The sequence below is a fragment of the Trachemys scripta genome, chromosome 3 (assembly GCF_013100865.1).
Source record: "Trachemys scripta elegans isolate TJP31775 chromosome 3, CAS_Tse_1.0, whole genome shotgun sequence".
In the NCBI taxonomy this organism is placed as follows: domain Eukaryota; kingdom Metazoa; phylum Chordata; order Testudines; family Emydidae; genus Trachemys; species Trachemys scripta.
The window spans coordinates 2,817,382-2,832,975 of NC_048300.1; the positions used below are offsets into that span (position 1 = coordinate 2,817,382).

General features: G+C 43.4%; 1 protein-coding gene across 1 annotated transcript in view; it reads right to left on the reverse strand.

Moving 5' to 3' along the window:
- Positions 1-11,981: 11,981 nt before the first annotated feature.
- BUB1 (BUB1 mitotic checkpoint serine/threonine kinase) overlaps positions 11,982-15,594 on the reverse strand; it is a 46,884-nt gene continuing 43,271 nt past the window's right edge. The window contains exon 25 of the mRNA XM_034763945.1: positions 11,982-15,427. Within this exon, the coding sequence (XP_034619836.1) occupies positions 15,232-15,427 (196 nt within the window). The 3' untranslated portion in view covers positions 11,982-15,231. The remainder of the gene's footprint in view (positions 15,428-15,594) is intronic.

The window sequence follows — 15,594 nt, forward strand, 5'->3', positions numbered from 1 at the left end:
CACCTGAAAGCGTTTTAGGAAGCACAGTGGCTAATTGATGCTGGACTCTAATAGCTATGCACAAAATATAAACTGATGATTCAGGCTTACAGATGGGTCCAGATCCTCATCTGGTATAAATCACCTTAGCTTCATTGACTTGAATCTAGCTACTCTGATTGACACCAGCTGGAGATCTGGCCCACTGACCCAAATGGAGTGATGCTGATTTACCCCAGCGCTGGCGTAAATTGGATCTGGCAAACAATTTTGATGGGCCTGGCTCTTTACTCATGCTGGCAGGACCTTACTCTGGGATTAGCCCCAGTGATGTCAGAGGGGCTATTTGCAAGGTTATAACTATTCGGTGAGAGTGGCAGAATCTGGCCCTCTGCCGACAGGCAGATCTGGGGCACCTGGTATAAAGCTCACTGCCTCAACAGCTCCCACGCAAGAGCTGTAGCTAATGGTTTTGGTGGGGATCTAGCAGCCATTGTTGGCAATGCCATTGCTTTCCTATGCCCATTCTATCCACTTCCTCTCATGCCCCAGGAAATGGACCCATCTGGAAATCAGGACTCTGCCACTGCTCAATGTGCCAAGTGGCCCTGGCTTCTCAGAGGCAGATGTTAAGGGCCGAGTCCTGGCCCCACTAGTGTCTAGATAAATGGGCTGTGAGTTTGAGTCCCGGGTGGGGGAGGGCAGTGCTCTCTGCTCTGCTGAGCACGAGCATCGCTGTTGTATAGCCACCACCACAGCCTTAGGGCTGTGCACATCTCCCGTTTGGGTGCTGGTCAGAGAGGCTCCCTGTCTCGATCTCCAAAAGCATGATGCCACCTGGTGCCCAGCATCCGGCAATGCTGCTCTGCAAACCGGACGCTAGCGTGGTGGTGCCTAAGGGTGACCACACTGCACTCTCTCTCCAGGGACTGACAAACCCCTCCAGTCAAACATGACTGGCCCCCTGGCTGCTCCTGGGATACAGGTGGGACACGCATTGTCTACTCCTGCTCTAGGAGTGACGTGCCAACAGCATGGTCCACCTTGTCCATTAGGGGGAGATATGTCACGATAACATGTACGAGTGAGTCCATCTGACCTGCTGGGTGATGCCGCGCAAGTAATTTCCCCCTTCTGTGCCTCGGTTTCCCCTCCTACCTCATGTCTGCCTTGTCTGTTCCTCAGGGTAGGGACTATCTCTTCCAACACCTAGCATCACGGGGCCCTGCTCTTGGCTGGATGGTTCATACTGTAATAGTAATAAGTATTTTTCAGTCAATGGCAGATCTTGGCTGTGTTTTTCCACTTTTGCTTCTCCAGATGGTAGAAACATCTGAAAATGTGTGGTTCTATTATGCCAATTTCCTTCCCCTAATTTTCATAGCAGGAGGATTGTAATGATTTACGTGTCTCTCCCGAGCCTGTGATAAATTATGCTGTGTGCTGAAAACAGGTGCACGTTTGGTATGCCTGGATGGTTCGGGTGGAACTGCTTGTACAGTGTAGCCTTGAAAGGGCCATGAAATATTCATGACATGTTGCTTTTGCTACATATATAACATCTACCATTAAGTGTGGAATAGCTTTGGGTGTCGAGGAGACCTTGATTAATGAATCTGATGATAAAAACAATGAACAGCAGCAGGGGACGCATTCTCATGCTTCAAGCCTGGTTTCACACAGTCATGTTATGTGTATGATTTCACGACCGAACCCTGCTAGCTAGAATGGCCCTGGGCCTGATTTATCTCTTACTAAACAATAGTGTAAATCAGGAGTCACTCCATTTTAATTGATGAGATTACACCAGGGTAAAACCAGTTCAAGAGGGTCCTTTGGGTCGCTCGTTAACACCTGTGTAATGTCATGGGAAAATGGTTATTCTGACTGATCATCTCATGCCTGCTGATGTAAATCAGGAGTAACTCCTTCGCAGTCATTGGAATTATATGAGCATGAAACGGGAGTAATCCAGCAGTTAATCAGGCCCTGACTTAAATTAAAGAACCCTTTTGCCTTGGATCATTTTCCACCACAGAATCCTGCACTGTTTATTTCGCTTGTTCCATTTCTGCAGCTGATGTGACAACCTGTCCCTGTTACAAGTGGGTCACATGAGAGGCTGAGGTTAGCTTGGGGAATGAAACTCAGGGCTTGATTCTCAGCATCCTTGCAGCTGGTGTGATTATTTACCCCCGTGCAATCAGCTCCCATTGCACTGTGATAACGCAGAGGTTCTCAACCGGGGTGGGGCAGGAAGGGAATCAATCTTTCTCATAGGAAACAGCGACCTGGCACACAGGGTCGCAACACCACTCAAATTTGGCCTGTCTTTTCCTAACTGAAGCACCTAATAGAGTAATCTGTTTTTCACAAGGACTGAATGCCCAGCAGATCCAGCCAAAGTCAATATTCAGTCTCTCAGAATACAAGAGCCAGGGGACCGTCAATGAAATTAAATGGAAGCAAGCTGAAAAATGACCCCAGGAAGTACTTTTGACTTAATGCACAATCGGCCTGTGTAACTCACTGCCACAAGATATCATGGAGGCTGAGAATTTAGCAGGTATCAGGGGGTAGCCGTGTTAGTCTGTATCTACAAAAACAACAAGGAGTCTGGTGGCACCTTAAAGACTAACAGATTTATTTGGGCATAAGCTTTCGTGAGTAAAAACCTCACTTCTTCGGATGCATAGAGTGAAAGTTACAGATGCAGGCATTATATACTGACCCATGGAGAGCAGGGAGTTAGCAGTAGTAACTCCCTGCTCTCCATGTGTCAGTATATAATGCCTGCATCTGTAACTTTCACTCTATGCATCCGAAGAAGTGAGGTTTTTACTCACGAAAGCTTATGCCCAAATAAATCTGTTAGTCTTTAAGGTGCCACCAGACTCCTTGTTGTTTTTGGAGAATTTAGCAGGGTTCAGAACAGGCTTAGGCATTTTTACAGAGAATGTGAACATCCACAATGTAACTTTTTATCCTAAGGGATATAAGATTTCGTGCTTTCAGGCATAAGTCAGGCCCTAATAGAAGGAATTTCCCTATGGGCCATTGGGGTGCATCATGTCACTGCTGGAGACAGGCCATCAAACTAGATGGCCCAGTGGTCTGAGCCACTGGCAAGGCATATCTCTACCCTACCTATCACTATCCAGAGGTAAACTTCAGCCTCCAATTGACCCATCATGCCAGTCTCCATCACCTACTTGTTACATTTTCAAACAAGCCCCTTTGTGCTCTCTCCCAGCCTGCCCCTCGTGCTTGGCTGGAGCTCCTCTAAACACCCGCAAAACGATCTCATTCTCCACCTTCAAACTAACACTCCTTTGCCAGGATGCCTTCAAAAAACTTGACAACAGTTAGGCTGCCGGTGTGCTGAGACCACGGCCAATCATGTCAACCACTCGTTTCATTGTTCTTTGTACTCCCCTGTCTATCTCTATACACGTGTGGTTTCATGTCTTATATTTAAGTTGTATACTTTTTGGGATAGGAACTGCCTTTTTGTTCTGTGTTTGTACAGCACCGGGCACCATGGGGTCCTAGCCAATGATTGGGACTTCCAGCACTATGATAATAGAAATACAATTATTAATTATTATTATTAACAATATATTCCTAATTATAGGCCTTATCCTACACCATTGACATTAATGGGAGTTTTGCTATTGATTTAATGGGAGCAGAATCAGCTCCTATTTGACTGTGTTTGGGAGGGAGGAGGGATAAGAAGTAAAAATTTAGGGTATGTCTACCCTACCCCAGCATAGCTACATCACAGTAGCAATGCTGGCATAAACCATAGTGTAGACGCTGCCTACGCCAACCGAAGAGGTTTTGTGTCAGTGTAGAAACCGCCCCGAACACGGTAGCTACGCTGATGGAAGCCAGCTACCACTGACATAGCTGTGTCTGCACTGGGATGTGGTTTTTTTCACACCGTGGACCAATGTAGCTATGCCAACCTACTTTTAAGTGTAGATCAAACCGTAGCCCAGTACTGAAAAAACTGGAGAGTAACGCAGCTCTCTGGTTTTACTACACTACTGTGTCATTAGAATGATATAGCAGAGTGTACAGACCTGTCCGGTCCTCCCTATCGGGGTACCCACCTCTCAGAACTGATGCCCAACTTGTATCACTCCTTTCAATTCTATATTAGCATGGCCCTTTGTTCAGCATAGTCTCTTCTTTGTGCTGTAAAGAAGAGACAGTAAAATACATCAGGGCAGAAGTAATGTCAAACCTGACTGATAACTGTATTACAAAGATATATGCCATCGGTCCTTGTTCCTGTGTGAAGAGAATTAGAACAAAATTGATAACTTAAAAGAATCTTTACATGCGTCTGGGGATCTGGTACAGATAGTTCATTGTGAACAAGGCCTACAGATTGGTAGAGGTCGCCCAGGGCAGAAAGAAAATAACATTAATTTAGCCTTCAAAGAATAAAATACAGAACAATGTCATGCTTGGGAGGGAGCTTTCTGAAGAGTGCTTTCTTCATAAAATGTAAGTTTTTGGAGGTTGCTTTTCAAATGGAGCAATTACATGAACGATTCAATAGGAACAAAGAGGACTTCGTGCTTTCCCTGGGGAATAAAGGGGTTTATTCTTATTGATAAACTAGGCAAATACAATTTAGATGGGGCTACTATAAGGTGGGTGCATAACTGGCTGGATAACTGTACTCAGAGAGTTGTTATTAATGGTTCCCAATCCTGCTGGAAAGGCATAACAAGTGGGGTTCCACAGGGGTCTGTTTTGGGACCGGCTCTGTTCACTATCTTCATTAACGAGGGGAGGGATAGCTCAGTGGTTTGAGCATTGGCTTGCTAAACCCAGGGTTGTGAGCTCAGTCCTTGAGGGGGCCACTTACGGATCTGGGGCAAAATCAGTACTTGGTCCTGCTAGTGAAGGCAGGGGGCTGGACTTGATGACCTTTTAAAGTCCTTTCCAGTTCTAGGAGATAGGATATCTCCATTTAAAAAAAAAAAAAAAAAAAAGACTTAGATATTGGCATAGAAAGTACGCTTATTAAGTTTGCGGATGATACCAAACTGGGAGGGATTGCAACTGCTTTGGAGGACAGGGTCATAATTCAAAATGATGTGGACAAATTGGAGAATTGGTCTGAGATAAACAGGATGAAGTTTAACAAAGACAAATGCAAAGTGCTCCACTTAGGAAGGAAAAATCAGTTTCACACATACAGAATGGGAAGAGACTGTTTAGGAAGGAGTACAGCAGAAAGGGATCTAGGGGTTATAGTGGACCACAAGCTAAATATGAGTCAACAGTGTGATGCTGTTGCAAAAAAAATCAAATGTGATTCTGGGATGTATTAACAGGTGTGTTGTGAGCAAGACACGAGAAGTCATTCTTCCGCTCTACTCTGCTCTGGTTAGGCCTCAGCTGGAGTATTGTGTCCAGTTCTGGGCACCGCATTTCAAGAAAGATGTGGAGAAATTGGAGAGGGTCCAGAGAAGAGCAACAAGAATGATTAAAGGTCTTGAGAACATGACCTATGAAGGAAGGCTGAAAGAATTGGGTTTGTTTAGTTTGGAAAAGAGAAGACTGAGAGGGGACATGATAGCAGTTTTCAGGTATCTAAAAGGGTGTCATAAGGAGGAGGGAGAAAACTTGTTCACCTTAGCCTCTAAGGATAGAACAAGAAGCAATGGGCTTAAACTGCAGCAAGGGAGGTTTAGGTTGGACATTAGGAAAAAGTTCCTAACTGTCAGGGTGGTTAAACACTGGAATAAATTGCCTAGGGAGGTTGTAGAATCTCCATCTCTGGAGATATTTAAGAGTAGGTTAGATAAATGTCTATCAGGGATGGTCTAGACAGTATTTGGTCCTGCCATGCGGGCAGGGGACTGGACTCGATGACCTCTCGAGGTCCCTTCCAGTCCTAGAATCTATGAATCTATGAAACAATTCCAGTGATTCCAAAATAGTTGTGGGCCATCCCTAGGTACAATAAAACAGCAAACGTCAAGCATTTGGCTTTTCAATGGTACATTTACTTTCAGTGTAGTGTGCCACCACTAAGGGCTAGATCCACAAAGGGGACCAAGGCTCAGTATTACAACAGCTAACCTGAGGCACAGTGCCCCCCCGTGGAATTCACACCCCTGAGCTAGACGCCCCAGCCCCCGCCTAGACAATGCAGTCGGAGAGCCAAGCGGCTATGAATGGGATTCACAGAAGCCAGCACACTGAACCAGAAGCCACCTAAGCCAGCCAATAGGAAATTTGGAGGAGGGGCTGGGGCTTAAGCCCCACCCATCAACGACAGAATGGTGCCCAAGTCCAGGTCAGAGGGAGGCGCCTAGCTCCAACTGGGATTCACAGCTGTGAACCCTCTCCTGGAGCAGGTGCCTAAACCAACTCAGTCCATTTTCCCAGAAAAGCCAAGGTGGCTGTGCCACCACCACTCTTACAAAGTCATAGCCCAGTGGTTAGAGCTCTCAGGCAGGAGACAACAGTTCATAGCCTACCTCTGCCTAATTCAGAGCTAGGCATGAATGTAGGTCTCCCACCTCTCTCAATCACGGCTAGTGGAGCTGTTCCACTGTATGAAGTACTTAAATATCCATTGGAGCAGGGACCGGAGCCTGGGTCTGTCAGGAGAGCGGCTCTAACCACTGGGCTAGACAATCAGCCATGTTCTCTCTCTCTGACCCAATGAATGTTTACATATTTGATATAAAGTGGAATAGCTTCAATATAAGAAACAGAAATATACACACCAGAATATCCAACAGACCTATGAGGAAGCAGGCCTCCTATGTTAAGCCCCTACTCCTCACCAGAGTGGGGGGATTTGAACTCAGGTTTCATACATTCTAAAGGAGTGCTCCAACCACTGTGCTATGATGGCATTAGGCCCAGCAGGTGGGGAAAGGGTTAATTCGAGGTTTCTACTGAGTACCTCAACAGCATCAGAACTTCGGTAGCTTTCTGCATGCCTGCTGTCAGAAATGTAAGCACCTAGGACTCCCCGCCAGTGGAAATGTAGGTATCTAGGAACTACAGGTTCCAACAGGGTTAGGTAGCAGCTGAGTGGGGCTTTTGAGGATCCAATTTTTGGACTTAGATGCCTAAAATGGCAGTTAGTTGCCTAAATACCTTTGTGGATTTATCCCTAGAAGTTGTTTGTCTGCTGTACAGCGTACTAGACAGAATTTGTACCTTGGTAAACAAAAAAAGATAAAGCTGGAGCTCAAGGTGTGTGGAAGCCTGTTTGTTTGGGTCGATAGCTTGTAGTTGTTTTCTTTGGTAAATCTTTCTCATTTAAGAGAGCCCATGTATCATACACTCATCTTTACAGTACCATTGTTCCTCTGCTGTGGTGCACCAATGCAACCTTTATGAGCTGTGCGATGCCCTGATTTGTCTTCAATGGCCAGCAGCTTAAGAGAAGTTCAGGTCCTCAGCACCCTCCATAAAGTGCTGCTATTTTGGACCATCCCTGTGGAATGTGCACTATGCAGTTAGGAGCACTGCACCACTGGCCTCTGTATGGATCCTTCACCTGACATGGAGCCCTCTACTATTAAGTTCACGGCTGTGAATGGCACACAGAATTAGGATGCCGGCAGATTTATTTCACTTTTATGTCTTTTCCCGAGTGGAGCTTTGCCCCAGTTTCTGAGATCAGCTGAACGGTCACTGCTTCTCTGAGCTCTTGAATGAACATTCCTGTGTTATAGAAGCATTCCTGATCAAATTGCTGTCAAGCTTTAGCCAAACCTCATCCTTCAGGGTTTCCCAAAACTCGTAATGCACACTGTGTGCTGGGCTCATTATTAACCTTAATGACAGAAACACAGATTGCCAAGTATTACATTCAAACTCAGCTCAGAGGGTTTGAGACGGACACTCCCATATTCTTTCTGTAACACGTCTGTGGCTGCAAGCAATGATTGACAGCTGAATCACACGCATTCAGCACTGGTGATGGAACCCAGGCTACAAACCCACAAGAGATGCTGCTGTAAAGGAAGGAGAGACGGCGTAGATTGGAGCTGCTGCCTTCAGAGAGGAGCGGTGATACCGTTTGTTGGGGGGGTCCACCCCACAAGGAAGAACGGGGTGTTAGGACAATTGCCAGAGAGTGGCATTGCTCCTTTGCCTGTAGATTCTCTACCAGTTTAACTCAGATGGCTGCCCATCCTAGCTTCACTCTTGCCTTTGTATGCTTCTGCGCTTGCTGTTTGCTTCACCCTCTAGGAAACTGAAAATAAATTCCCCTTTACAGACACGGCTATATTTATTGCCATTATTAATTAAATTTCCCAGTGACGTAGGGTATATAAGGTGCTGTCTTTCCCTTCCTAAGGAGACAGGAAATGAGGGAATGCTGTAGGATTTCAAGTCTAGCAGACATTTCAATAATATTGAAAGGAGTTTCTGGTCCTACACCTGCCCTTCAACTCCCCTGACAATCTCTGTGGCATTTTACAGGCCTGTCTCCAGGAGCTGTGTAGGAAAATCCCATACAAATGGGAAACCACACACAAATTGCTGCCAAAACAAGCCAAGTAAATCAGAAGTCTTTCAGTGTCAGAGCTCTCAAAATAGCCATAAAACTCTCCTGACAGGAATGTGATCTTGAAGCTAACAATGTTCTTTTGCTACGGCATTCCTTTGGCCAGCCACAAACTCCAGAATATTGGTACCCGCAGGAAACGGCTAGTGCTCAGCAGAGACCTGCTCAGTTTTTGTGCTCATTACCTATTGTGTTGAATGTTTACTCAATATTTATAGTTCGGATCCGACACCCAGATTTTAACAATCGCTCCTAGCTTTTGACGTACAGTAGAGGACTACTTAATCTGAGAGGAATTTGCCATCCGTCTTGAATTGGTATTCCAGAGCTAAATTGGGGGACTTGACCCTTGCTGAGAACAAGTGTTTTGTATGGAATGACCTGATGAAATGTAAATTTCCCTTCACTTCTTAGGCAAAACTCAGAGTGCAACTATAAAGATTATGAACACTGCAAGGTTGTCTGTCTCTCAGTAGAATGGTCAGAAGGAAGATTAACCAAAGGAAAAAGAAGTGTGTGAGGGAAGTGTCCCCCATTCACTCTATCTGGAGTAGTTGCTGCTCAGTTCTAAACCATGGCAAGGACCTTCTTAACTTTATAAAAGACACTGTCGGGTTAAAAACATAACTTTAGTATTTCTTTCAGCTAGGACGAGGGAAACACCTTGGCCAGTTCAGTTTCTGATTGCAGTATGTTCTAACTTTCCAATTAAAATGCACATGAGAAATGTTGCAACGTTTGGCTTGCAAATGCTGTAGGTGAAGGTTTTAATAGATAAACCATCTTCATTAGAATAAAATCAATAAGATTTTATTGGCCATAATTTTTGTAACCTTATTTGTACAAACCCTTAATTCTGAGCCATATTTGACCTGAAAATCTGGATTTTCAGAGGGCAAGATGGCGGGGGAGGAAGAAACTTTTATCGCTCATCTCTGTAAAGTGGATGATTATAATGTGCATACACATGATAATTACTGGGCTCTTGCTGACAAACAGAGGGTAATGATTTTCCTAATAAGAATGTAGGTGATTCAGAAAGAATAAAACTAAATGCTTATGTATTAACTTAACTTAAATGACTCTAATCACCTATGCCATGACTTCTCCATAAGTTCTGTACTGTGGTGCTCTTAACTCATCTGTGTAAACTGGTAGGCTATTAGAAGCAAGGTGGGGAAGGTAATATCTTCTATTGGACCAACTTCTGTTGGTGAGAGAGAGACAAGCTTTCGAGCTACATGGAGCTTTTCTTCAAGTCATCCTGGACCAATACAGCTGCAACACTGTAAACTGGCAAGGATGCCAGATTTCCACCTTGCATTGTGAACTGCTGCTTTGGAATTGGACAATGTCCAGGCTTATGCCACCTTGGCATTTAGCATCTTGAACTATATTTTACAAGTTTGCTCCAAGAATTCTCTAACACATATGACAAAATGTGAGATTAATTTTGATAACTCTGACATCCCCCTACCCTGCCATGCACTGAAACTATCCTTCAAATTAGTGATCCAATACAATTTCTATTTTCTTTGAAAGAAAAGCAGAGAGAGGAGGTATTTCTAACATTCTACCAGACATCTTCCCACTCTGTTGGCGGTTTTGGAATTTCCCAGCTTGCATAACTTAACGCATTCCTTTCTTCAGTTCTTCTTAATTTTATTTACACTTATGCTTTCCCCAAAACTATTAGTGTGTGTTCATACTGGGAAGTTTGCTCCTGAGATCCCACGTTTCCTCACAACAGACGGTGTTTGGGCCAGAGCCTGACTGCTAATTGCATTCTGAAACTTGAAACATTTATCAGGCTTTCACTAATCAGAAGGCTAAACATACCAGCTGGAAGGTGTTGACTGTGAAGCTGGGCTCTTTGCATGTCATGCATAATCACCATTAATAGATTTTTGTAGGCCCCATTAGACCCTGAGCTATACCTGTGCTAACCCACGACCAAATTGCACCGATATCGTGAGGGCCCAATTTGGTTTTCAGAACCTCCAAATTGCAGAGCAGTTATCATAATCTCTGGATCTGCATGAGATGGGAAGAAATCATGAATGTCACAGCCTGGGTAAGTTTGAGGGACTGGCGTTTAACAAAATCTTATTTAGGAAGTGAGCAAACGCTGAGTTTCTCACCATGTTCTATGGCACTTTTTAAGAATTAGGCTGGACTCAAGAATATATCTTAAAAACTGTCCTATCACCTGGTTTTAAAGTGTCTGTGACACTTTAGCATATTGGCTATTCAGAAACTTCCAAAGCCTTACTCCTGTAAATACCATTGATTTTGAGTAGGTCTCCTCGGGGAGATCTAATCTATACAAAAAATTGGTGAATACTTTAATTTTGTTTAAGTACAGTTATAATATAGTATTTTCACTCATTTTAGAGACTTTTTTCCTGTGTATTGCCATTCTTTATCTACTAAAGTCTATAAAGGTTAATATTTAATATATAAATGTAGCTTTCTGGTGCAGAATAGATGCTGTTAAGCTGAGTTTCAGGGGACGATGAATGATACATTAGACAACTATTTTGCATACAAACCCTCTCAAACTCAGTATTCACAAGATTATCTTTCCAGTCAGAATAAGAGGGAGAGGATTCTGTTTGTTGTGCCCAAGTTTTTTCCCTCCCAGCTCATCCCCTCCTTGCTCCAGCTTGCCATGAGGGCAGCTGTGCCATCCCACTTTCCAAGAACTGCAGAATGTTATAAATACAGGATTATGAATTCAGTGCAGGGTCAAGCAGGAGGTTGGCGGTGGGCGGAGACGGAATCGTAAGTGATTCCACCTCACACTTAAGTTCCCTCACACTTGCAAATAAGAGATGAATACAGAAAAATACAGATGAATTGAATTGTCTTGGATTAAATGCTGAATAATGCTTCATTTACCTCAGTGAACATAGCTCTTTATTGAAGTTCTTATTTCAGAAAGCACAGCTTCCCCGTATGCTCAACTCTCCTGGCGCAGAAATCATGGAGTAACAGATTTACAAAGATTAGCCACTAGTGATTAAAATAGTGCCAAATGTGCTTTGCCTGTGGCTTCAGACATGCCACATGGCTCCCGCTGAACTACATGGCATTTGGCAGACACTGGTAGATTGCCTAACTAGCAGATTTCTTTTGTAGTCAGATTAGATTGTTCAAGTGTATTTTAGAATACTACATTGCTAGTGAAAGCATCTCTAACTTTCCACATCAAGCCAAGTGTTTGGCTCAGATTTGGTAATGCTAGTGTTCAGTTGTCAATTGTCTTTCGTTAGTTAGAAGACTATATCCATTCTGTCAAAATCTTGTCTTTGCCTTTGTAGATTGAGACTGATATGAAAACAATAAATGCAGAGGTTGCAGAAGAAGTTACTGCTACTCCTGATGGGACAGCGAACCTGCCTCTGCAAGAGAATATAACGATACAAGCAATATCTCACAAATTCTGACCGCAGTATGTCAGAGCATAGACAATACTGCAAAATAAGCACAGATTATTTTTAATTGCTTTTGATCTTTTTCGCTTGTTTTTTAAGTCTTAAATTTGAGGTCTCTGGGCATGCATGTTTTGCTATAGTTGGATTTTTTGAGCTTCCTGTTTATTTAAAAGACCAGGCCCATTTTTGTATTTATAATTAAGATACTCTTACATATAACGCAAAGTGCATGTGGGTGCTTTAGATACTTATTCCAGTTACATACTGCAGCCACATTTTCACTTATTGCAGAAGCAAAAATGTAGAACAATCTTCCCAAAAATTCTTGCTCCCCATGAAGGTAAAAAGGACTACCCTAACTCCTTTCTATAGACATAGGACAAAAGGTGTCACTCCTTATGCTGGAAATGTATTCCAGGCAACAAGCTCTGTAAAATGTACTAAGAAAGCATCAATATCTTATGCGGGAGCATAATGATTTAAGAATCCAATGAAAGAGTCCACAAAGCATTCTGCATATTTTTACATTCCAGAGGGTGATGCCTTGGTAACCTCAGTGCAAGCCCTCTGCCAGCAGGCTGCATTTGTGTTTGTGTGCTAGCAAATTGGTAATCTTTGTAATTTGCCCTTTAGTGAAGCAATAATTTCTCTTCTAAATTCTATGTTCTAATTACAGGCTGCAAGGGATTTCTTACTACAACTAATTAAGTTTCAATTTGCAAACTCCACAATACAGTGGAAAATGAGGCGGGTAGAGAGGCTCCTAAATAGAGGGGGGGCTACAGCCTTTAAGGTACAAAACAGAAATGAAATAGACAAGACAAACAGAAGGACAAAAGATAAATAGTGGTGAGGAGGGAATGCACATCCTTTGAACAGTCTCCTATGAAAACAGTGAAAGCCTCCTTTCTGGAGGCATTTGAGACTAGACCAGCTGAAGAGCTAGCAAAATACTGTAGGTCAGTGGTTCTTCTGTCAATAGAATCGAGCGTTTTAAACAAAGCAAGCAATGGAGGGCTGCGGTGTTGAAAGGGAAGGTGGTGCCCATAAAACTTTGTTCTCCCTTTGCTGGCAGAGGTTGGGCTAGATGTGAAATAGGTTACCCTTCACATATCTAATTAAGATTCTAGTGACTGACTTTACTTTTTTTCCCTCAGGCTTTCTGTGAGTTTGGCGAGGCAAGATTGCTAGAATAAGCGTGCAATTTGAGTCATGTTGCTGCATAATAGTTACAAATGTGACTAAAATTCCCATAACATTATCAATTAGTAGCCTGTGTCAGTTATGTTCTCCTCTCCCCAGGCCATATCGGCTCCATCCTACTTCCCTCTAACAGTGTAGGAAGCCTTCTGCTTGCCACAATTTGTCTTCAGCCCAGTAGTGCTGTCAGCCCTGGAACAGGAGACTTCTACCCGGAACTGCCACTGGCTTTCTGAACTCTGCCTCTCTTGGTTCTGTGTGATGTGGGAGCTGGAGCTGGGTATCAGATGGCAGTAGAAGTCTAAAAGCAGGGAAAGGGTGGTCTGATGAACAGGATGGGCATCCCAAACTGTCACAAATCCATTTCCCTGTCACAGCACCTGTAACGGGAACTCACCATAAAGCTTCTGGACAAGAAAGTGTGCTGGGGTAAAGTAGTGATTGTCTCTACACCGGTCATTGTCTGTAGGTGAATGGCTAGCTGGAGAATCAAGTGCTCTTAACCCAGCCAGTCACTGACTGGACAATGCCCTCCCTCGAGGTCACTGTTCTACTCTGAAGCACAGAAGTGATAATGTGCAGCACATGGTGTCCTGGACACTGTTTCAGTCTCCCAGCAGTGCATAAAGATCAGCAGATTCCAGCCGGAAAGCAGGGTGTTCTCATTGTTTAAACCTTTATGCTACAGTAGCAGGGAACACTTTCTTATTTCAAGCCCTCTATGACATAGGTCAGAAAGCTTAACGCCTGCTTCAGGTCCTACAGGTCTCTGAGGCTGAGCAAACAAAAGGAAGCAGAAGGTCTGCATCAGCATGTTGCGTGCACTATTGTCTCAAGCTCCTGAGGAAAGCTACATTAAATAGTAACTCTTTCAGAGTTAATTGTAAAGCAGGGTCTGTCTAAGCTTGCCAGTCTTCTGGGTTATGGTGTAGCCTCTATTCACTGGCATCCCGCCTATTAGGGAGCAGCAGTGTCACTACTTTGCATACCATTCCTTTCAGTAAACAAGTGTTCTGATGGCTGGAGATGCTGTGTTTCTGGTGAGCTCAGGTTTGGAAACATGTGACCTTCTACAAAAGGACACAGCATTTAATTACATCTCCAAGCATGATGGAAGTACAATTCTTTTTTTGTTCCTAAAGTGGCAATGGTAACACCTAATGTCTCTGCCTCTGAGCAGCAACTACCAGATAAAGAATCTTGGCCTCTTCTCTAAGCTTCACAGGCACAATTACAATTCCTGTGCAGAGAGCTGGTCCAGAATTCTAAGCAGGTCTGACCAGAAGCCTTAACTTCACACGAGGATAGACGTTAATCTATTCTGGATAAATTCCTGCAATGGTCAGAGATGATATTAAATCCAGTTTTTATGTTGCACTCCACAGTTTTTCAGGTCAGATTTGCTTTCTTTATAAAAAAGGCCTATTTTAAGCTATTTGAATGGGCATTACAGCCTTGTCAGACACTCTAAAAGGGATTCCAAATAGGAAACATTTTGTTTCAGGTCAAAGTAGTTCTCTGGCCTATGTTATGGAGGTCAGTCGAGGATCACAATGGTCTCTTCTGGCCATGGAATCTATGAACTGGTTGGGCCTTTCTTCCATTTGCCCATAATGAACCCAACTAGTCATGATGACTGGTCTCAAAGCAGCCACTACCTTCCATCTGTTTATCAGTTCATCTTTATGCATCATGTACCCAATATGATGTAACTATTATGGACAATATACCTTGTGGTAGAAAAAAAAATCATTGTTTTTGAAAGCAGAGGAGGTTTTACTACTGCTGCATGAGACCTCCAGCTGGTCTCCCACATTGAAGTCCGCCAAAGTAACTTTAAACATTCAAGTTAGAATTTCCTAAAAAGTCATGTAGCTTGTGTAGATTAGTTTCTTCATGACAGTAGAGGCAAATATTCAAGTTGTCAAGGACAAAGTTCACTCAAAGATCAGTAGCAAACCAAGTGTATTTTGAAAAGACATGACATTTAAAAAGTATATATAGAAAGCTTCTCTCCATAGTAAGAGAAACAGAAGTCTTTAAATTCAAGGCTTATTTTCGTGAACGTTTGTTTTCTATGAGCAACACCACAAGCCGGTTACGAAGGAACTTTATTTCCTTAGCATACGACTTTTGGAATAAGTCTCTTAGCTTTTTGCGTAAAGCTCCCAAAGATGGAAGGTGATGGCAGTCTGGTATGTTCAGGAGGCTGCAGAAGAACTCATTCCACAATTCTGCATTAGGAATCCTAGAAGAGAAAAACAAACACTTCATTACAGCATCAGCATATCATATCAAGACTGTTCTCAATATATTTAGTTTCAGTTGACCTGCTCAGTACACTTATTCCAGTTACAGCAAACAAGTAAGTTACCTATACGTAGAGAAACCCATTGTAATAGGAAGAAACAGGTG